Below are 23,754 nucleotides of genomic sequence, written 5' to 3' on the forward strand. Positions count from 1 at the left end.
TACAGTTGCAGGTAGGAAGTCAAATGCCCAAAAGGGACAAGTCTGACCAACCGAGGTCACACCCAGCAGAGAGGTAATGAAAACTAATGGACTCAGGCTGTTAGATGTTTTGAGGCACAGGGAAGTGAAGTTTCTCAGTGTAACAGAAATCCCATTAGGCGTGAGGGGAAGAAATGTGGTGTTTTTCCAGGCCTCATTGTGGGGGCCCCCAATGTCCAATCCCCGCTCAACTTCCTGATCAAGCCCCTGCGGAGCTGACGTCCCAAGCTTTATAGTAGATCCTGGGGCAGTGTGGCCTCAGAACTTCTTGTCATCAGGAGCACGGTGTGAGGGACGCCGTTGAAGACCGCCGGGACACAGCCAGCATGGTCTCTGCCTAGGAGCCGGAGAAGAGAGAAAGCCATTACACCACCACAAAGGGACAAGAAAAAGTAATGCAGAATCCCTTCCACTGCCTTCCACTGCTCCCCCACAGGCCAGATCCCACGTCCGCACACGCGCACGGACACTCTGGTGTGCTCGCACACACCCCTTTACCCTTGGGACTCAGCCAAACTCTAACAGTACGGTCAGGGGCTTTCTTTCCCTGAGAAACCAACCTTTGTACCCATGCCGGACCATGTACTTCTTCCAGACCTAGACCGTAAGCTATAAACCCAAGATATGAGGCACAAGCTGTCGGAAGCCCTGTGGTAAAAGGAGAGCACGCAGGCAGCTATCAGCCAAAAGACCATGCCGAGAAAATGGCACCGCAGTCTGGGCAACGTGGCTGGTGACGAGGGTCTCTACAGTTCTAGTTATCCCAGTGCGCCCTGAAATCAGTTGTGGCACAAATCAACTTCTTCCCATAGACTGGGATTTGATGTTCATCTGGAGAAATTCTTCCCCCGAGAGCAGTGTTTCTTGAGTGGTACATGTGCATCTGAATCACTTGCTAATCCCAGGAGGAGGAAGATTCTGACTAAGCAGGCCTGTGATTGGGCCCCAGAGTCTGCATGTCTGATGAGCTCCTGCTCCTTGCAAGGGTAACAAGGAATGAGGCAGGAGACGGTGACACAATTCTGCCTGTATTTCCTGGCCCAGAAGATGAAGGTCATTTTATCCCATTGGCTATAAGCTCTTTAGAAATAGGCAGGTCATATTTTAGAAGGAATAGCCCACTAAATTCTAAGAGATCTCTACATTTTTTCTTTACAATAGAGTTACATGTTGCTAATGGGAGTCATGGTACAGTGTGGACAAAGGTAATTTTTTCTTCATTCTTATAGACGCCAGAAAGTACACACAACTCCTACTCAAGTTCATGTGCGTTCCATACCGTCCTTCCCATGCTTTCCAGAAGGTGGTGGAAGAGAGCAACGCCCACACCAAGGACTCCAGTCACACTGCCAACTGGCTTTGGCTTGTCTGAGGCTCGATCATGGAGCAGCATGAGATAGTTTTAGAGATGGGGGGAGTGGATGGAGAACACAATCCAAAATACAAAACAAAAAACCCAGAAGCCTTCTGATAGGTTCAAGTTACACAACAATTTTATTTACCCATTCTACACACACAAACACACACACAAAAAAAAACATTTTAAATATAGTTATACACACCTTCTGTGGATCTGAGTGGCATATTTTGATATCAATGTCACCAGATTAAATCAGAACGCTGGTAAGGACTCACATTCCTTTTTCACCAGAGCTGTGCCTAGGAAATCCGTAGGATAACTAGTACGTGAGTTCCCAATTCAGTCCATTCCCTTCAACCATCTCCAACCCCCTCCAAGGGGCACAGCTCGTGATCAGTCCTTTGCTTTTGCCACAGTAAAACCATCACCAGACCAGAATGAGTTGATTTTGTTATTCCAACACAATAAGAAAAAATATATACACAAGCAGTTCAGATACAAAAACACCGAGTTGGTAAATATTGGTCCTAGATCCCCAGTGAAAGGCTCACTGGAAAGAATACTTTGGCAACTCTTAAAATCAGTTTTTAAGTGCAAAATTTCCTTTGCACTTTTAGGTATTACATTATGAGTAAGAGCCCAATGCATGGCCGGCCAGACACAGCAGCATGACTCACTGCTACCTCCCATAATGGGGAACTGAGGACACAGGAGGTTCAGAAACAGGGCATGAAAGGGAGGTCCTGCCTAGAAGGGGGAGAAGGGATGGAAGGAATTCAGGCAGAGGTAACAATTTCAGGCTTTGAGTAGGCATTTCCTTCGCTGAGTTTACAAAATAATAACCCAAGTGATGTTTTCATCTTTTGCTACAAAATGAAGGGAATTTGGCTGCTACTCTAAAAGAAAGGTCTATTAAAAATCATAGTGTACAGAATGTCACCCTAAAAAAAAAAACAAAACGTGAAGTGTTTACTTCCTTTCTTTGTAGGGCACATGTAACAGACACAGAATTAAATAATATGCATATACAATTCACTGGTACAATTAGAAGACAGACTGTCAACACACAGACCCTACTGGAGTCTGTCAGTCAGTCAGCATACAGATCCTACTAGAAGCTGTCAGTCAGCATACAGACCCCAATAGAGTCTGTCAGTCAGTCAGCATAGACCCTATTGGAGTCTGTCAGTCAGTCAGCATACAGACCCTACTGGAATCTGTTAGTCAGTCAGCACAGACCCTATTAGAGTCTGTCAATCAGACCCTACCATAGTCTCTCAGTCAGTCAGTCAACGTACAGACTCTACCCACGTCTGCCAGTCAGTCAGCATCTATATACTACTACTTGATACAGTCTTCTGGACACTATGCATCTAAATTAAATTCCTGGACATACTTCTGATGTCACCTCTGTGGGAAGTAAGAGATCAACCCCAATCTGGTTACCAGTGCTGCTATCTGACTCAATTGTTAGATATTTGTCAAAATTAAAATATTTTCAAACATGACCAAGTCAAAATGCATACTAGAAAACCTGGGTAAATTTATCACATTTCTTGAGAAGAAACACGTGGCCTCTGAACACAGCACAAACAGTGGAATGTGCCTAAGACTGTGTAACCCGGATATAGTTCTCTCAATTATTGGACACTCTTCCCCATCCTTTGGCTACCCCAAGCACCAATGAGCTTCTCCAGAACCTAGATCCCCTACTCACAGAAAGACTGTAAGGTGGGTCCATTTCCAAGGTTATGTCATGTCTCTTCTAAATGCCAGTGCCTCTGCAGATCAAATGTGGGGTGCAAAGAGGAACACCCAGACCCTCCCAGGATACACCCGTCCATTCAGTCTAGGAATACAGATAAGTTGTATTCCTAACTCTAACTTCTTGGGAGGAAAACAAACAAACCTGAGACAGTAAGATAGGGTGGACCCTTAGCATGATGCACGTTTTTATCTTTAGAAACCAAAGATAGTACAGTTAATAAGAGCTAAATGCTAATTTGAGGATTAAAAGACAAGAGAAGCTAGTTCTCAATCTGCTCTTTCAAGTCTGTCACGACACGCACAGACCCAATGTGTCACGCTTTCACAAATGTTCGTTTAGTAGAAATTATACACCCTGTCTCTATTATAACCTTCTTCAGGGCAAAGACCTTTCTTCTACCTCTGTGTACTCTACCCCCAAACCCACCACCACCCCCAAGCTCCACAAAGCCACTATGGGCACAGAATGTAATAGCGAAACAGGAATAGCAGGTTAGACGCAATTAGGAGCAGAATCTAGGCAAGCAGCCTTTGGAAAGGCCGTGAAGTCCTACTCAGAACGTAAGAATAAAGGACTCGTGGTCACAAGTAGGCTGTCTGTGACGATAACCCTTATCTTCCTCAGGTTTTATCTCTGTGCCTTTATCCAGAGTGCTTAAAATTCCCAGCTATCACCCAAGGACATTTATTCACACGGTGACTTGTTCAATACAAAGAATTAAAGATGGGACTAGAACCTAGAGTAACCCTCTAGAACACAGCAGACTACCTTCACAGCCGTCACTTCGTTTAATACTGTGATCTGCTCACACATCTGACTCCAAAGAACTGTCCCTTCGGAGCCAAGAGGGATTCAGAATTCTTAGGCCTACGCCCTGTCCGAGGAACTATTCCAGTACTTCTCCCCCACAACTTCATAAAATGGAGTTATAACCTGCAGCAGGAACCAAAATTCAGGAAGTTACTTCAACACGTGCGTGTCTAGACCCCAATCCCAAAGATTCTGAGTTAGTGTTAAGGCTGAAGTGGACCCAGGCATGTCTACGTTTCAAAAGTTCTACAGAGGATCCTGATGACTGCTTCTAGGTGACAGCCATGACAAAAGGTCACCTGTCACCTAACAAAACCACCCTTGGCAAATAGGTTCCCTCTAAAAGACAAATCAGGAACTTCAAGGTGTGGACTCATTCCATCACTTTTTAAAAAACTCTCATGAGATCTGGACTTCTCTCTCCAAAAACTGCACACATGTTCTTGCCTTAGATACAGAACTGGAGGGGGCTGTGGGGGCAGTACACCGTCACGGGTCACCGAGGAGCTAATACGAATCCCTTGCTCTAAACATTAACCTTACTGAGAAAATAACATGACAGAAGAGAATAGGCAATTCCAGACCATGAAAAGCTAGACCCCTCAGGGTCCCCAAAGACTTCTGGACACCAAGACGAGATAAAAGAATATGCCAGCGAGGGAGATTAAATTCATTACCAGGCTCCTCCATATTTAGAATAAAGGAAAAACAACTGCTCTTGCATAATTTGTTTTAACGTAAAGAGGGGAGTGTATTGAAAATTACGGAAAAATCAGAAGCAGCTCTAGTGAACTCTTCTCTGCCGCTTGAGCAATCCCATCAGAGGTGACTCTTTAACTCTGTCCTTCTAAATGGCCCCAGAGGTCACTGGCCTTGGCAGGAAAGCTGCTGTGGTTGGCAAAGCTGGGAGCCGCTGGAAAAAAAAAAAAAAAAAAGACGTGCGGGCCCTACATGGACTCTGCAAGAGCCAGAGGCCGTCCTGGCCTGAACCTCACTCCACAGCCGCCGAAGGACCTGTGCCTGGGCTCCTGAAGGGAAAATTACCCATCCAGATACTTCCCGCAAGCTCAGAGCCCACTCCCCCAGGGCACCGCACGCTTCACACTGGGTCTCGTGAACCGAGGCGCGAGCTCTCACTCTATGTCCACCTGTAGGCTCCAGAGCACCTGTGGGATGTTCTGAGGCCGGGGCTGACCCTTTCACGACCTGGCTTGAGGAAAGGAGAGGGGGGAAAAATCATGCTCCTGGAGTCCAGATCCACTGAAGGCCCCTGCAGAGAGCGTCAACAGAGCCTTGACTTCTCTCTTGTCAACCACCCTTCCCACCTCGACAAACACCGATGACAATGCCGTGCATCACACCGGAAAATCCAAAGGGAAGATGAGGGAGGGGGAACAAAGCAGGCAAGTAAGGACTGTGAGTAGAGCACACCTTGAAGAAATGGAAGTGAAGGAAAAATGGGCTTCTGTGTCCGCCCTCTGCCCTGCCCCCCACTTTACCAACACAAGGACATTAGTGGGTTTAGACACCCAGGACAAAAACCAAGTCTATGGGGCATACTTAACCTCAGAGCCAGCTACGCTAAGCACCCAGGGGAGTGTATCCCTTTTCCTCCTCCTCCAGACCATCCCAACTGAGGAAATGTCCCGCAACAGCCACTGGTCAACTTGCCCCTGGGCGGAGAGATGCTTCATACTGGAGAACAGCTAAGACTGGTCTGGAAACACATGAGCTCATGTCCTCTGTTGAGATCCACGGTGTGTTGCTAGGGGTGGGGGCTAGAAGTTAAATGACTCCTTGGTGATTATTGACAAGGGCAGGAGGCCAAGCCGGGGTGGGGGTAGGGTGGGGGGACACAGGGTTACACCACCGGAATGCTGACTTGGGTCTTCGGCTGGTCGGCCCCTTCTTGCATGTCCAGGGCACGGAGAGGGCTGAGGGGCTTGAGGGGCCGGCTCCCAACACTGTAATTTCTTGGACGCCTTATTGTATTCGAACTGGACAGAGGCGTAAAGCTGTTCCTTCTCATCCTTACAGGGGTTTGGTTCTTGGGGAAGTTGTTCTGATTGGAAATGGAGGGACACCATACAAATGAAAGCCAAGCCAAAAGCTACTCATCAAGGTTAAACAATGCTCGTAACCAAAAGTTTCCTCCACTCTTGCTCCTCTGCAGACAGAGCCTCTCGTAAGACGTGGGCCATGGCCTTGTTCCCCAGCCCCTGGAAGCTAAAGGGTTGTAGCTAAAGGTCCTTGGGCATCACACTCCATAGGAAGAAAGAGGACCCGCAAAAGGAAGGGGCTTATTTAAGATCACACAGACCAAGGAACGGATGTACTCCTCTTAACCCCAGCGTACAGGCTCCCCTAGATGCTATTTTCTAAAGGGAACATTCCCTGGGTGAAACCATTTGTATCTCACTTCAGCCAAACACTTTCCATATTTAACTGGATTTCCAGGAGCTACCGTTCAAGGTGAAGACTCATGAAAGAGGTACTAATTTTTAAAAATAATAATTCCAGTATCTCTTCCTTTTGGAAGGAAGTAGGCTACCAGGACATGGAGTTCTGGATGTGTTTTCCTTTTGTGCATAAACAAAACTAGGCTCGTGATGTCAAAGGTTCAAAGACTCAAGGTGGCAGGGAGGCTGCATGTCTGTCCATCTGTGAAAAAATACTTACGGTTGGCTTGTCACGGTGAGTGTTCACAGCCTCCACATTGAGCTTAATGGTTTCTACTTTGCATCCTGAGAAAACAGAGGAAAGAGAACAGGCTTTCAGGAAAAAATAAAAAGCTCAAAGCAAAATTCTTCGTTTCAGTATGGGAAGCATACCATAAAAGTATGTATATATCCCCAAATACAAACATCCATTCATCCATCCTTCTAAAAATGGAAGGCACTGATGGGATTCCCCTAGTATACAGGGGTTATGAGGCTGAACTTCCAGACAAAATTCAAATATCCCAACTTTCTTCAGTCCCCACCTCCTGCCCAGCTGCTTAACTCATAGTTACCATAGGCCACAGGAGTAAGTTTGAAGATGGTATGGAGAGGGCACCTCAAGTATGGTAGCTCATCTGAAAGCAGAAAGACCAGGTGAGAGAAGTTGCTTAGTGTTATGGCGTAAGGTCAAGTTGGTGGGCGAATCTAAGCCTGTGAGTTTTCTTTACTCTGACCCTCCCCTAAATCCCAGACAATTATCAGGGCAGCCACCAAAGAAGGTGCCCAAGCTCCTGAGAGGCTAAAAAGGAAATCAGTCCACTTTGGATCCTTCCACGCAGGCAAAACAAGAGTAAGAGCAGTGGCCAGGACCCCGTGGAAGAGAACACGGAGGCCCACCTGGGTACATCAGAGGCCAACCTGCAGGCTTCCCAGCAGCTTAGGTAGATCAGGAAGGGAAAGGTTAGACGAGCCAGCAATTTCCTTATGGCTCTACCCAGAAACTGTCCTACGCTGAAGCCAAAGAATGAAGATGATTTCAAGACACCACCCTCCTTGTAGCCAAATAACAAGCCAGGAATGTCTGACCACTGAACATCTCAATTCTGCCAGGAGTGTCAGCTTGACGCTGGCTTTTGAGCCAAGCAGGATCAATGAACCCCAGCGGAGGCCACTCTCCACTGGGGGCTTTTGTACCAAGGGAGTAAGTTCAGCCAGTAGTTGGCCCAGTGGGTGCTGGGAACCCCATACAGCTGCCTAAAGAATGCACTCTAATTAAGAGTGGAAGAGGGGAAGGTCCAGTTGCCTAGGATCCTGGTGCCCCCACAAGTCTGACCCCCTCCCCATGAATGTGTCCCCTGGCCCTTCTTGCAAATGTCACCTGCACCCTTATCCAAGAAGTAGGCCAGGAGGCAGCGCATGACAGCCTGGTGGGAGATGACGAGGACGTTGCCCTGACGCTCCAGCTCCATGATGACAGGCTCCAGCCGCTGCACCAGGTCCTGGTACGACTGTGGAGGAAGTGGGGAGACTGGTAGGAGGCCAGCCACAGGCCGGCAGCCAGGTTGGTGGCCGGGTCCAGAGTCAAGGGGCCACTTCTCCGTCTTCCTCAGCTGGCGTTCCTCCTGGAGGTTCGGCGACTTCATGTCGCCTGCTAACTCCCCCCAGCCCTGGGATCTCTTGAGAATACTCAAGAGCAACATTCAGACCGAGAAAACTACTGGTCAAAAGAGGAAATCTGAATTCAGCCTGTGTTATTTTTTCCTCCCGCAGCATGTGAGGCAAGGAGAATGAATCTCCGAGGGGGGCATCGGACCTCTGCCGGTGCCTCACACATCTCCAGACTATAAGACCACCCAAGCCAGGGAATGGCCACAAACACGTCCAATGACAGGGGAATCATTCCTGCCCCATATATTTACTTGGGGCCCATAGTTGCTTGGGTGGGGGTGGGTCAGAGGGGGTGGTACGAAAAACAGATGTAAAAAAGATGATGTTGATTCTGCAGTTACTCAACACAGAAGACATCCTGTCACCTTTTGCCCTGGAGATCTTAATGAGACATTCAACTGTCTGAGCTGAATTAAACACAGTGTGACCCAAAGGCAGAAGGAAAAAAACGACACGATGCCTTGACCACCCTTTCTAGACCCTCCACATCACATTCAACCTTTCCCCCAAGTTAAAGCTGAACCCCCCACAGAGCGCTGGGCGGCTGCCCCATGTGAGGGGAATCTCACCTCCCCGCCAGGGTATCGATACAGGTATTTCTCTTGGTCTCGAAGCGCAAACTCCTCTGGGTACTGCTTCTCAATCTCCTTGTAGGTCATCTCCTCGCACACGCCCTGCGGGGAGCCACGCCGTCTGGAGGAGGCAGACTGGCCAACGCAGCCACCCACACAAGGGGGGCAACGCCGAAGACCCCCAGCTCTCACTACGTGCCAGGCACCACGCCAAGGGCTTGCCCGCACTGCCACTGACCAGCCAGGGTGCCTGAGGCTGGCGCGGGGAGGGCTGCTACAGACAGGACGGGGCTGCTAAAGTTGCCACTTACTCCAACTACTTCGCAGGAGTCAAAGGTCAAGACAAGCCAGTAGGCTACAAGGGACAGGAAACGGAAGGAGAGGACTCTGAAGGGACCAGAGAATTCTTGTAGAAGGCATAAAAAAGGTAGAAAGGAAGAAGTGAAAAAGAAAGGTCTCCTTCTTGATGAATAAGAATGAAATCTTGCCATGTGCAACCACACAGATGGAACTAGAGTGTATTATGCTGAGTGAAATCAGGCAGTTAGAGAAAGACAGGTATAATATGACTTCACTCATATGTGGAACAGATAAACAGATTAACATTGGGGAAGGGAAAGAAAAAATAAAAACAGAGAGAAAGAGAGACAAACCATAAAAGACTCTTACATACAGAGAACAAACTGAGGGTTTCTGGAGGGGAGTTGGGTGGGAGGGATGGACTAAATGAGTGAGGAGCATTAGGGAGGGCACTTGTGATGAGCACTGGGTGTTATATGTAAGTGATAAGTCACTAAATTCTACTCCTGAAATCATTTTTACACTATATGTTAATTAACTTGGATGGAAAATTTAAAAATAATAATAATAATGGGAGAAAGGGAGGAAGGAAGGAAAGAAAGAGAAGGGAAGGGAAGGGAGAGAGAGAGAGAATGGAAGGAAGGAAGGAAGGAAGGAAGGAAGGGAGGAAGGAAGGGAGGGAGGGAAAAAAGGAGGGAAGGAAGAAAGGAAGGAAAGGAAGGCCTACTTTTGTGCTCAAGAACAGAAAAAGCCAAGAAAAATTTGGAAAGGACTTTTCCAGAATATTTGACCAAATGATCTAACCAGAAATGAAAGAAGTGAGTTGTTAGCTATTTCTCTTTCCCAGGAGAAAAATATGCAAAGGAACAAAATGGAACCTCCCTTTCTGCAGGTACGAGAGCGGCTGGGTTTGGGCCCATCACCAGCACAGAGCTCAAGCAGGCAGGCAGTCCTGGCTGGGGGTGGAATTGTTCCCACCTCCTCCCCAACTACTGCTACCCTGTAGTTCTGGTTTTCTAGATAAAGCTGCCCGTATCGTGACTTCTGAGAATTCCTGCCTGAATCAGAGGCTCTCACTGACTTCGCAGCCATCCGCATCTCTTACTCACAGCATCAATCTCGTTCAGAATCTTCCACTGCTCATATGTTACACCCAGGGACTCAGCAGTCTGGATAGTCCTCTTCAGCTGGCTTGTCCACACTTTGAGGTCTGTTATCTCCTGTTCCCCCAGAAACTTCCTTAGAGCCTGGGCAAACTGGGGTTTGAGATAAAATTTTAAAGGGAGATATACACACACACACACGCACCATTGCTAACTTGGCCTGTAGAAGACAACATGTAGGACCATGGTCAAAATTCAAAGCATGCTACACAGTTACGATAAACCCAAGGGGAAATGAACTTCAAATGGAGCATCCTGTACTGTGCTAGGGACATAAGTCACGCCCAAGAAATATCTGACAATCACATGAAGAGCAGAAGTGGTTCTAAGTTATCAACATTACAGCACAGCCAGGATCAGTGGATGAGAAAATGTCTTCAGCATTTGCTTGACTATCTGTAACCATAGCCTAAGCCCCAGTGGGATTTAGGAAGAAGTAAGGGGATAAGAGAGGTGACCTCTGCCATGCCCTTCCTCCAACTCTAAGCCTAGGAAATCCAGCCTGTTGCCGAACCACTCACCTGTTTGCCCCGTGCCGAGAGGCCAGAGTCGCCCCCAATCTTCCCCAAGAGGTTGAATTCGCTCTCTCCGTGCCGGCAAAGGTAAATGGTGCGAGGCTGCACGTGGATATTCATGAGGTAGTAGACTATCTTGCTCTGGATGTAGTCCTGGACTCTGTTCACTAAAAATCGCTGGCCCACATTTATCACCTTGATGAAAGACAGATCCCTGGGACAGAGCAGGAGAAAAGAGAATCCCTGGGAATGAAAATCTGAGGATAACGGTGCAAGGGGAAGGATTCCCATAGTTACTTTTGGGCTCAAGGCAGCTCTTCCTCCTCTCCTATCAAAGCCAACCCACATTTAAGGAACCAGCTGTAAGAGATGGGTTACACCTCAGACCCAGTCTACCATTTTTTCAGTACCTATACTGTGCCATGCAGTGTAGACAGGTATGATACAAAGAATCCAGGCTTTCCTTCAGGGGCTGGACTAGGTGACGTGACAATTTTGCTGCCCCAGAGACCTGCCCAGAGGATGGCATAGCTGGGGGAGGGCAGGAGGCAGCAGAATCTTAGAAACCTCTACATGTTCCTGCATCAACTGAACCAACCCTCTCTCAAAGGCACTTCCACAGCTGTTGCCCCATCAGAGAATTTTTCTCATTGTAAAGATGATAAATGCCCGTTCGAAAAAACTTTCAAAAAGAAGGTAGAATGATGCAAATAAAAATCACCCAAACCCTACCTATCAACACACACACACACACACAGTTCTAGAATGTTATTCTATATAGGACCTCTACAAAGAACATACTATTATACCCTATTTAGAACAGTGGTTTTCAACCTCTAAATTAAGGAGCACTTCCAAATACTAACATTCTGGGCAATCTACTTGAAGGAACTGCCAGACTCCAAACACTAAACAGACCACTAACACAACTGAATGGTGGGCTACGCACACTTATGTCGCCACTTGCTTGGCTGCAAGGCTGTGTTCGTCAACATAGCTGTTAACTGCCTTGACTGCATTTATGGTGAGCCAGGCATGTTAACGGCTTTTCATGCTATATATGCACACACACGTGTGTGTGTGTGTGTATATATGCATATATACACATACAGGTATATGCACACATGTGCTATTTACACATCTACACACGTTTTATATATATATATATATATTTGTGTTTATTACAAATTTTTGTTTATGTCCATTTGTATTATGTGTATTTATATATAAAACATAACACTATATGTACATTACACATATTTGTGCATGTACGTATGTCATATTTCATGAATATTTCTACATGTTAGTGTGATACACGTAACATATATATACTGATATATTACACCATATATATACACACAATAAACTTTAAAATTTTTTCAAAAACTGATGACACATCTCTAAGGGGTTTTCTACAACACCCTAGATGAGAACTATGGATCCAGAGCAGTGGTTCTCAACCAGGGGTGACTTTGTTCCCCAGGGACATCTGGCAATGTCTGAAAACATTTTGGGTTGTCGCAGGTTGGGAGTGTTACTGATATCGCGTGAGAGGAGGCCAGGGATGCTGCGAAACATCCTACCGTGCACAAGACAGCCCCCTGCCGCCCTAATAAAGAAATAACCAGCTCAAAATGTCAACAATGCTGAGACTGAGAAATCCTGCTTCAGAGAATAGAGAGGAAGAATGGCAATAAAAGACACTTCACTATTCAAGTGTAAGATGCGACTTACATAGAAGCCACAAATCCATACCTTGTGTCCCTGGAATGATGTAAACACTACAGGTCTGGATTGTCAGACAGAAGTTTGAGGACAAAGGAAGAAAGGCTCTTTTTGCCAAATGAGACCCCAGCCTCAGGCCCTTCAAACCATGGCCTTAAACCTTACTTGTCATAGTTGTCTGGGTCAAGGGGCCGATAGGTGACTTTGTAGCACTCAATTCTTTTTAGGAAGTCCTCCATCACATTCTCCCTGTTCCTTTCAGGGTAGTCAGGGCTCGACACCTTTACCTCCTGGAATCACAGGGAGAGTAGGGCCTGGTCAGAGGTCTGCCCTTAACAGCCCTCCTATAATCAGCCAATGCTAAATAAAGAGAAGGAAGTTCATAGAAGGTCCCTTTCACTGGAGTGTTGGCAATCCCCATTCATTGAGCACCCCCTCCCTGTCCTGTGACCCTGGCAACCAAGAAAGGAAAGACAACTGGAGGATCATGTGCCTGCCCTTGGCTGAAGGACTGAGGCAGTCACGCAGCTGAAAATGCTCTTGGGCCCCAATCACTTTATGTGCCCTGCCAGGAAAACAGAATGGGCTTCAATTTCTCTATACAACCACTCACAAGAGGGTGTTTGATCTGATGCAGGCCTGACTTGGACCAGATGCTTATTCTGAGATATTCCCAAGTTCCCACATTGCTAGAAGAACACTACCATGATACCATGTCTACATAGCACAGTACAACCCATCAAATGTGCACTGGTTTATACTTTGACAGGACAGGGCATGAGGCATTCTGACCTGAATGTTAGAGAGTTAGTGGGCAGATGAACTTCTTCCTATATGGTGGGCCTGACAGATAACGAAGGGACTGATCCACCCTAGGAATATACTGAGGTCTCGGCATCCAGCTAACACCCAGAACACAGGGCCAAAACTCCCACCATCTAAGTCTTGGCTTCCATTCAATAACCAGTTCTTACTCTACTCCTCAGAGCCTCAGCTTCTTCTCCCAAGGGAGGAGTGTGGAAGTGCTCTGGCAGATCAAAATGATCACCTTGTACTGTTAAACATGTCTATTTCTTTCCTTCACTACCCAGTTGACTCTCCCCCCTCAGCCATCAACACACACTTAACACATGGCAGAAAGGATAGAGAGGAGGTGGTATGCAGGGGTGTCACCCACCAGGATGTTGGCAGCAATGACATCAGGATCATCACAGACAGATTCCACAAAGAATACCTGCCGGGAGAGAAGGCTGTGATAAATGAGTCAGAAATGGCCAAGCTGTTAATTAACAGCATGTGCTCACACCTGCCCCACCCCAGTCACCGCATCCTCCGGGATTTTCTTCCATGAGAGCAGCCTTCAAGTCCTCTTCATTTAAAAATAGCTCTTACCACCTCCCCAGGGTCTCAGACATACAAGCTAAGGGGCTGAGAAAGGACCTGAAAGAAAACACTCAAGAATTGGGGCTATTCCCCAAGAAAAGAAAAGGAAAAGCCAACCACGTCCTTATACACCAGAGTCAAAGAGATCCGCATGTCCCTCCTGACTCCCCACCTCCACTCATCGCAGCAGAAAGTCAGATTCCTACCTTGAAGGAATTCTCCTTGGCAAAGTTCAAGATCATGTCCCTCCTCTCCCTAGTGGTGTTGGTGGCATCAAACACCTGGGAAGAGAGGCCACAAAGTAGATGAGTGGGAAGAGAGAATGGGAATCCCACCAAGGCAGACCCAATGGAAGGCCGTGCAGTCACGCTGCTGAAAGGGTGGAGAGCAAGCTGGGGAAGAGGCAGGGAAGGCTCACCGCGATCTGCCCACTTTCCTCAGTAAGATACACCTTCACATCTTGCAACGCCACCAGAGCGCACTGTCTGCCGTGAGAACAGAGGACATCAGTGAGAGCAGCACCAGACCAAGCCCAAGCCCAGTCCAGAAACATGAACGACTCGGTTGCTATAGGAGTCACATCCCTTCCCGCTCAGTCTTCCTAGTGGTCAAAATTTTTCCCTAACTAGACTTTCCAACTTCCCCACTGAAGGTTTTACACTATCCTACACTTTTCTCCTTCCTCTGCCCCATGCATACCAAGTATCCCTCTGTAGGCTTCCCCTACAAACATACATGCATCTCCCTGAGCCTGTTCTTCTACCTACCCAAACGCAACGTGACCCGTCCCCCAAACAACTTCCAGTTAAAACCCCCACAAGATATTTACTGACATGCAAACCGAGCCCTGTCACATCTAGTCTTGCGATGGCAGAGAAAGAGCTGGCTGGGAGGTCAGATCTAAGAGGACTCACTTGCGGATCTTCATGGCCTCCTCATTGTCGTGCCGGAAGAAGTCATAGGACTTATAGGACTTGACTGCTTCACGCCGATATACACCAAGATTAAACACTGCAGATGACACCAACAGCCTTCAGCAGTGAAACAACACAATGGTCCCACCAAAGGGGACTTCTTGGTCTACTGTCAGAATGGCCAAGGAAATGAAAAAAGCACCATGGTATGTTGGGAACAATACCCAGATTAAGAGTCAATTTAGATTCAAGTTCAGACTTACTAGACCTTGAACAAGTCTTAAACTGTCTGAGTTTCAATTTCCTCCATCACTTTGGCTATTCCACAGGAGTATTGCTAGGATTAGACAGGATGATAAATATGGAAGGGCTTTGAAAATGTAAAGCCCTATACTATCAAAGGCATTCCCTTAAAACTAGGTCAATCCACCCAGGCCAAAAGGAAACAAGTCTGTAAACAGGGAATAAATCCAGTAAATCAGGAAGCAGCCACTATTTCTGCTAGGAGCACCCTGCAACTTGATGCCAAGGAGAATAAATCTCCCAGAGGCCTGGGAGGCCTAAGAACTGATCATTTCCCTTCCCAAGGAATGGATGACCTGCACCTACCTTTGGTGGGCACTCCAATCCAGTTGAGGTAGCGTGTGAGTTTCTTGGACACATAGGTTTTGCCCCGGGCTGGCAGGCCGATCATAACGATGAGAGTTGGGGAGTTGGTCATGTAAGATGCCCACGCTAGAGTGGAAGGAGAACAGAACTGAATGGCTAGGGGCTGAGTAAGGTTCATGCACTGGGCTAGGTACTTCATAGCCCTAACCTCTTAATCTTTATAAGCCTCAGTAAAGCCAAGGGAAGAGTGGGAAGGCAAACTGAGGAGGTATCAGTTCAACCTCCTAAAAGAGAACTAAAAGGTCATGTTGATGTCCAAGACATCAACCCAAACCAAGTACCCAAACCAAGACATGTCCTCCCCACACATGCAAAGTCTCCACAGAGGCATCTAAGGTGGAAAGGGAGGAAAAAGTGGTGAGGATTAGGAAGATGAGAACCATGGCACCTTTCTTAACACAATCATGTCTGGTAACCCAGGGTTGATACGGCCATAGAGACACGCCTTGTGTCTGGAGATTCTCCAGTGCAGAGCTGGGCTGGTTCCTAGAACACACCCAACAGAGCTTGAGCTTCCTGGACAGCTTGCTCACAGGGGCTGGCTCTCTCTCTCTGTCTCCCCCTCCCCCCCCCTCACTGCCCCGCCTGCACTGCAGCCAGCCACTCTCCTGGGCCAGGACCCAAACTGAGGTCATGTAGGACTTGGACTCCACAGGGTCCTGTGAGGGGAGGCCCTGCCCAGGGCTGGGAAAGGAAAAGAATCACCTCCACTCTCCACTTCCCGGCACTACTTTCTAGAAGGTACCCTGCAGATCACTGTGGCTTCTCTGTGCTGGGGCAAGGTGGCCCTGTAAGACTATGACACAATTCAGTGAAACTGGGCTACTTGCATAGGAAAGTCATTTTCAATAGACCTCAGGGGAGAAGTGGGCAGATGGGCCCGGATAGAGGAAGACTGTGCAAGGAAGAGTTTCCTTAGGGGGTTTGGCAAGAAGTACCCAGAAATCAAAGAGTGGCCCAAGTGGTGAGGGAAGAGTGGACGCCCAGATGCGGGGTCAGAGGACTTGGCCTCTAGCCCTTTTCCCCTGTGTACATGGAAAATGCCTCGGCTTGGGCAGGGGCTCCTCCAAGGTAGGTAATGAGCAACACAAATTATTTTCATCTCTGTACAAATAGGGAGCACAAAACCAGGCAAAAACACCACCCTGCAGACTCAGCTGATGTGAATCCCCCATCTCTGACCCCCTGACAGGTCCGCCTGGGAGCAGCAGTAAATTTCTACTGAGTCTTCACTTTCTCCAGCTCAGCGCCATGCTCTTCTCAACTCCCCATGATCTGCCTCATTACCTGCACTTCTGGGCCTGCTTTGTCCACAACTTCCAGCCCATTAGGTGCTTCCCCCTAAGGTCCTCTTTCCCTCCCTAAATGAACATGAACGGATACTTGGGAGCTGCTCTGAAGCTAAACAGGGGACCAGCTGCTGCATGTTTACCTAACTGGTCAGAGAAAGCTATGACCAAAAGAAAACAGGGGTCTCGAAAGACTCTCCTAGGCACCACGCTTCCTACCTCTGGGCGTCTCATTTTCCAGAACTTCTTGGTTTACAAAACTAAGCCACACGTCCTATGTCAGATTGCCACATAGACAAAATTAAGAATGTTCTGTCCTGCCGTTTGCAAAACAAAGCCACTACACCTTAATTTGAAGAGTAGACAGTTCAAGCTGATTAATTTCAGAGACAATGAAACATACCCCTTGACATACAATGGAAAGCTGTTTCAATGCTGAAATTCTCTTCTATCCTATTTACATAGGTTTAACTTGCTTTCTCAATGTTTTTTAAAATTGTTTTCTAATGTTTATTTATTTATTTTGAGAGAGCGTGATAGAAAGAGAGCAGGGGAGGGGCAGAGAGAGAGGGAGACAGAATCCCAAGCAGGCTCTGCACCATCAGCGTGGAGCCCAATGCGGGGCTCAAACCCGTGAACCGTGAGATTATGATCTGAGCCGAAATTAAGAGCCAGATCCTTAACAGACTGAGTCACCCTCACACCCCTTAATTTATTCTCCCTCATGTACACAGAGGAATGGAGGGCTTGAAACCTCCCTCCTACAAACAGAAACACTCAGACCCAGGGAAGTGAAGAGCTTGGCCCACAGTTCCACAGTAGAAAGTCAAGGTCAGGGCTCTGACCGGACTCTTGGTTTCATGACTGCCCCGTCAATTCCAGCCACAAGCTCTTGTCAGCACCTGGTGACGGGAACCATGTGATATGCATGACTATGCTCTCTTATCTAATCCTAAGAGTGGTCTCCAAGGTCACTGGAGAGAGCTGGTGGTTCAGTGGGGGAAGGTCAGTGGTTCCCACCCTTTTCATGAACAAGGTCTTCTTCCAGTATATCTTCTAAATATACCCAATATTTATGAATATGCAGCCTGTTAAAATGTGTTTCATTAGTAATATCCTTTTTTAACTCATGAAAAGTCATAAAACCACTAATTATCTCCTGCTGACAGGCATGAAATAGCCAAGTTCTGCCCCAAACACTGAGAAAGTTAATGTTTTAGTCAATCAGTGCAGCTATAGTTGATAATACCCAGTTTCCACTCATGCACTTTGAAATATTAAAAATAGTTAACAATACGGAAGTTTTTAGGAGAATAAATCAGTAATGCTGACCAACATTTCAAATGGGTCTTATCTTTCCTCCTATGATTTCTGCAGGAAAAGTTGCTAGTGCAGACAGGCAAAGTGTACTTGCAAGCATGCTCCCTGCAGCGCTGTCTGTGATAATGGAAAACTGGAAACAGCACAAGTGAGCCGCAGGAGGAGGCTGGCACGTCTAGATAATGCGGCAAGTATTACTATGCAGAAAGAGGTAAATGTGGATATATGAAAACACACACACACACACACACAAAGACCCTCCATGATACAGTAGGTTAAAAAATAAAAAGTAAAAGGAAAACAGCAGAAGAATGGAATAATGTTATTTTCATTAACAGGATACCCCAGAAGATATCAGAAAGAACCAAACTCAACAGGGACAGGAGAGACCTGAGACTTCTTACTTTGCACTTTCTGTTTTGTTTGAATTTTTCATGAACAAGTATTGCTTTTGTAATCGGGGAAAGGTACACAAGGAAACTGGTCTGTTCCAGACCTACTCAAAATATCAAAGAATGAAAGAAACAAAGAAAAGCATGTACATACACACTCATCCCTATCCCCAACCAGCCTCATTCCTGAGGTGCCTTTAAGATGCCCTGAAACCAGTCATCTGAGCACCTTAAAGGCACCTCAGCCAGCAACCGCCTGTTGTCCCCATCCCTGAGCCGCTGAAGTTCCAGGACAATGCTCCTTTGGAGGCAGTGGCTCCCTAAAGTCACTCTCCAGTCCCCCAGCTCAGGCACATCCCCGAGCGAGCCAGCCAACACAGGTGTAATTGGCAGCAAGGGGATAGGCCTGACCTATTAACAGAGCAACTGCAGGGTGCAGGCACTAAGCAGGAGGGGAGACCTGCTCCCAGACACAGGCAAGTAACAGAAGAAAAGGAAATAAACTTAACACAAATCGTCATGTGTGTTTCCCCTTTGACTACGGCTGCAGCTGTCTCCCAGTCCAACCCACAAGAGGAGAAGAAAAAGGGGGCAAATGAATGATGGCAGCATCAGGACAGCCCAGATGTTTCCATTGGGGGAGAAGAAGGTGGAGCTTGGAAAGGAGAAAGCAGAGCCCAGAGCAGGAATTAGAGTCTAGAGGATAGAAAAGAGACCTGGGAACACTGCCTCCTTGACTATCGAGAGCCCTGAAGGCAGAAAAACTGCAGAAGAGCTGGAAAGGCAGGTAGCAGGTTTCTGTGGAGAAAAAAGCCGAGCCAGAAGGCTGACACCAGGCACTGTGCAGCCCAAGCCCCCACCAGCTCTTGTACGCTTCTGGATCACGTGTCCAAACAACACGTGTGCACCTCTCTTTAAGATGTGCATCCCACACCCCCAAATCCGGGTTACGGTATTGTCAGGCAAGAGGAGAAAGCATTCTTTACTGAAAATCTAATTCTTCACAGGGCTCTTTCAGATAGACAGCTCCCAGCACAGCATTTTCAACTTATATGCAATGAAAGTAGTCACCAGTGAAAACTAACATACTTCAGCTATAGAAACACTCTTGTAACTACTATCTTATATATACTCATTGAACTCACACAACATTCAGCATTGAATTTCAGCAATTTCAGCATTGAAACAGCTTTCAATGTCAAGGGGTATGTAGGAGGAGATATTATTCATATTTTATAAATAAGCAAACTAAGGCACAGAGAGGATAAGCATCATGTTCAAGGACACACAGCTGTAAAACCAGGATTCAAACCCAGGCAGTCTGACCCCAAGGGATGCACTCAAACTATATGAGTTATCTCCCATGGGTTATTTGCCCTCAGTACCAGGCTTCCTGCTCTGGCAGAGAATGGAGACCCTAATCGTAGAGATGTGCCAACCCCAGAGTCACATCCAAACAAGCTGCCTCTGTGGCAGGACAACCCCCACCAAGCTTCAGCAGTGCTAGACGAAAAGAGATCATCATCCTTAATCATGAGACTGACAAGGACATGACATCGAGGCCGAGACTTGGGGGAAAGCTTTGACCATGGGATGATTCCAGGTCTCAGGCTGGTTGGCTGTTATTTCCACCTGCTGACTTATATAACCAATGAAGTGAGAACTGACTGGCAGGGCTCCAAAGGAAAGGGGCATCTGGAAGCAAAGGCAAGGGTTAGCATTCCTTGAGGTTCCCCGGAACCTGGAGGGGCCAGATGCCTGGGACCTTTTGGACCACTGAGTCTACGATGATGGTTAGGAATGCAGATGCATGGGGAGAAGAAATGATGCTTTGTTTCTCTGCAAACCCACCTGTTGTCTGTCTAAACAACTAGCATGGAAACACTCCGGCAACACCTGTCCCCAGAGGAGTGAAACATAGTTTGCAAAGTGCAAAGGCTAACCCTGTGGGAAAGCAGGGTGCCCGAGTCATAGTGAGAAGCCAGATGTCAGGGCTGACTCCCCTAGGACCAGTCAAAATGAACTACCACTGGCTCTAGCCTGCAATCTGCAGCGAGTGGCATCCTCACAAACCTTAGCCCCCAAAATAAAGGGAAACTGTTAACAGAATCAGCCCTAAGTAATCCCTGCACCTGCCACCCGGCCTTGCCTGTGTAACTTTCAACATCAATCAAGTGTGCAGATCCTCCTCGCCCCAGGAGGCAGTTAAAGAAAGCGGTAATAAAATGTGGAGAAATACCAGCAGTCTAGCCCCTGTGACAGATATTTCACTGGGTCTACTTGTTTCAGACAAGAAATTCCCCCTTGTAGACTTGGTTTTAAATTCCCATGTCAAAGAATTCTCTCTCACTCCTACCTAGCATTAAAGTCCAGGATTACAACTATATTCCCAAGATAAGATCCTGGGAGGGAGCAGCCCCTCCTCCTTCCCCAAACTCACAACATTTCTTCTCTGACATTCGAAGACTGGCGGTTTTGGTTTCATAGCTGTTGTTGTTCTGCTCTGAGGAAGATGCAAAATTCCCGGACATGGCAGCTCCTCAGATGTCTGGAAGGGACAAAAGGAATGTAAGGAAGGGAAGGAAGGAGACATCGCTCAAAACCCTCAGTGAAGAACACAGGGGCAGCATATGTGAAAGAACTCTGGGCCAAGAGTCAACTCCAGAACCTCTTGCTCCCAGTTAATAGCTACACAGCTTTGGAGAAGTCCTTCCTAGCCCTGTTTCCTCATTTGTAAACTCAGTTGCACTAGAACCTTCCATGTTAAATGCTGACTTAGGGGTTTACATTCACATAAATTCAATCCTTCTAATAAGCCTTCAATAAGGCATATTTTCCCACCATTGTTTCTTTCCTCCATTTTACAGGTTGAAAAAGTTTAATCAGTCAGTGGCTTATCCAAGTTTCTTCCTGACCTCAGATTCTAAGAATCTGGAAAGTAGGGGCGCCTGGGTGGCTCAGTTGGTTAAGTGACCCACTTGGGCTCAGGTCAGGATCTCACAGTTGGTGAGTTCAAGTCCTGCCTAGGGCTCTGTGCCGACAGCTCAGATCCCGGAGCCTGATTCAGATCCGGTGTCCCCCCCCCCCCCGTCAAAAATAAATAAACATTAAAAAAAAAATCTAGGGGGAGTAGTGACAGATGTTGGGGGTGAGGTGGCTTGCAAATAGATCCAGTTCATTATCATAAATTCACTGCAGTCCAATGGCAGGATTCAGCCCTGAAAAAAATGGGAGAAGTGGGGAAATCTCAAACATGTTCCCTTAAAGAAAACTAACTGGACCCCGAGACAACCCTAGCACGTCACCATTTCTCCTCCGGTGTTCCCATTCGCCAAGCCCTTGCTCCACACCCTCTTCCCATCCATCCCTCGGGACGCAGTCTATATAAGGAACACGGGGGCGTAAAGAGGTGATAAATGACTTCCCCAAGGTCACCTGCTGAATAAAACTCTAACTGGGGTGGGATAGCCTCGTACTCACGCCCCCACTCCCTGACAAGGGGCTCGTGAGGACCGAAAGTCCTGTTGCTTCGAGGACCTTGCACTGCTCTTCCACCGACCACACAGATCCTCCAACCCCAACACAAGCCGCGCCTCCCGGTCCCTGAACGTCCGCACTTTCAGCAGTGCCAGCACTTCCCCGAAACGGGAAGGCAGCACCGTCCGGCACCTCATCCGGGTGTACGCAGCCCCCCTCCTCCCGCACGCCCAGGCCCTCACGGGCGCTGTACAGTTGTCGCTCACCCTATGAGCCCTCCTAAGCTCCCTCCCGGCACTGGCCCCGGCACTTTCCCTGCTACGCTGCGGACGCGAGCCGGGAGAGTGTGGCCCGGGTCCCGGGACCTCGGTAGCCGGCGAATCACGTGCCCCGGTCTGGCACCTCCACCCTAGCGTCGGTCCTCACCTGGAGAGGAGCATCGACCAATCCGGCGCCCGCAGGCTGCAGGGGGCGGGCTCAAATCCTAATCCTTGACGTCGGCTCCTGAAGGCGGTTGAAACTGTAAAGCCGAAAGATCGCTAGCTCCCAAGTTTCCTCGCACTGCGGAGGTTGGTTGCATCGTTGCTAGGCAACTCATAGGGCTGGGGGCGGGGCTAATAAAAAAGTCTTTTTTTTTTTCATATTCTCGCGAGAGTAAGCGGAGCCCACGTCTTCAGAGGATGTGACTCTTTGGTGACTGGGAAACCCGAGATTAACACTTTCCTCCCTCAATTCCAGAGGGACCTTGCTTAGATCCGTAAACTGGAACGTAAACTTTAGGAGGTGCTTTGATAAAGTAAGCTGCCACCGTACTTGAGCTGATTTCACCGTAGGATGTTTGTATATCCTTCCCATAGGCCAGGCACTGTGACCTAAGAAAATCAGCTCTCCTACTCTCATTGCTGAACCAGGAGCTTCCCTGGACCTTCCACAAACTCCAGTGGTCTCATCGCCGCTTTCATTCCCCTTTTTGCCTCCTACGCTAGACCATCTGTTCTGGTTGTCTTGAAGAACGAAAGAAAAAAATTGCTCCAGAAAAAATAGTAGGTCACCGAAGTGAAAAGAGGCAAAGCCTCCCTATAACTTATTCGGAGGTATAGGTTTTTATAGAGGTGAGTTTGTACATTTCAAGCGAACTTTTCACATTTGCCCCCATGCCCTTCTGAGGCTTGATTCTGTTGATAAACCCACTCTCCGCAGGCTAGGGCGTGCTGCTTCGGATCCAGGATGGAAAAAGAACAAGGAATATAGATCTCTTGGTAAGGAGATAAATTCAGAGAGGTCTTTATTCCTAGGAATAAAATTCATCCTTCAAAATAGCTCAACTAGTGCCTCCTTTTTGAAGCTTTTTATAACTCCCAGTATGTTATAGCTGCCTTATCTGTACCAATACAACCCTGTCTTTATGCATCAAGTGTTTATCGAACGCTTGTTTCTGAGGCACAGTCCTTGGTTGTAGGGACACAGGGTTGGCAAAGGTCACATAATCTAGCATTATCACGTGGCTGTGCAATTCAGCGATTATGTGCCCCTTTACACCCCACCCTCTCTCCTGATTACAGAGAGCACTTGTAATACCGAAGGCAGGAATGGAGCCGTCTTCATATCTATATGCCCAGAGCCTGAACTGGAATCCAAATGACACATTAGTCCTCATCGTTCCTCCTCCTTAAACTGCTACCACCCATGTGTAGCACTTGTTCTAGGCCCAGATGCTGACCTCACACTGCGCTTTCTGATGTGGCAAATGGATGTTTTCAAAGTTACAGCGTCACGGTGGCCAGGCCAGTCGTCCGGCTCCCTTCACCTCAATGAGTCAATGTTTGCTGCAGCCACGAGCCTCGTCACGAGTGTCTGATTGTTTTTTGACAGGTATTTTGACTCACTGACCATTCTTGGTATTCATTTGCGTTCTGAACTATGACTCTATTTCTCCCGGTGTAGTTTGG

The 23,754-nt window shown here is 47.5% G+C and overlaps 1 protein-coding gene across 9 annotated transcripts; it reads right to left on the reverse strand.

The window, feature by feature from the left end:
• PFKFB2 (6-phosphofructo-2-kinase/fructose-2,6-biphosphatase 2) lies at positions 1-23,676 on the reverse strand. Of its 9 annotated transcripts, none has more exons than XR_005531831.1 (17): positions 20,769-20,853; positions 15,716-15,813; positions 15,268-15,393; positions 14,659-14,755; positions 14,163-14,229; positions 13,951-14,025; positions 13,539-13,595; positions 12,527-12,651; positions 10,643-10,850; positions 10,068-10,214; positions 8,656-8,760; positions 7,797-7,926; positions 6,991-7,053; positions 6,657-6,721; positions 5,860-6,039; positions 5,115-5,742; positions 1,511-4,890 (listed from the first exon to the last, which is right to left on the reverse strand). XR_005531831.1 is itself a non-coding variant. In XM_039252672.1 (17 exons), exons 1-16 carry the CDS (start codon positions 20,771-20,773, stop codon positions 5,668-5,670), a joined length of 1,623 nt encoding a protein of 540 aa, XP_039108603.1. In that variant the 5' UTR covers positions 20,774-20,853; the 3' UTR covers positions 1,511-5,183; positions 5,649-5,667. The 9 variants fall into 9 exon arrangements, 7 of the variants coding, with proteins under 7 accessions (XP_039108608.1, XP_039108607.1, XP_039108603.1 ...); XR_005531832.1 differs by having other exon boundaries at positions 1,511-5,183; positions 5,649-5,755; XM_039252672.1 differs by having other exon boundaries at positions 1,511-5,183; positions 5,649-5,742.
• Positions 23,677-23,754: the final 78 nt, after the last annotated feature.

The sequence above is a fragment of the Hyaena hyaena genome, unplaced genomic scaffold, assembly GCF_003009895.1.
Source record: "Hyaena hyaena isolate Hyena2069 unplaced genomic scaffold, ASM300989v1 scaffold_429, whole genome shotgun sequence".
NCBI classification, from domain to species: domain Eukaryota; kingdom Metazoa; phylum Chordata; class Mammalia; order Carnivora; family Hyaenidae; genus Hyaena; species Hyaena hyaena.

Coding starts and splice junctions, on each gene's coding strand:
- PFKFB2 (XM_039252672.1), bottom strand. Junction 13,596..13,950: donor CCAAGGAGAATTCCTTCAAG/GTAGGAATCTGA, acceptor CTCTCCCGGCAG/GTATTCTTTGTGGAATCTGT. Junction 6,040..6,656: donor CTCACCGTGACAAGCCAACC/GTAAGTATTTTT, acceptor ATTTCCAATCAG/AACAACTTCCCCAAGAACCA.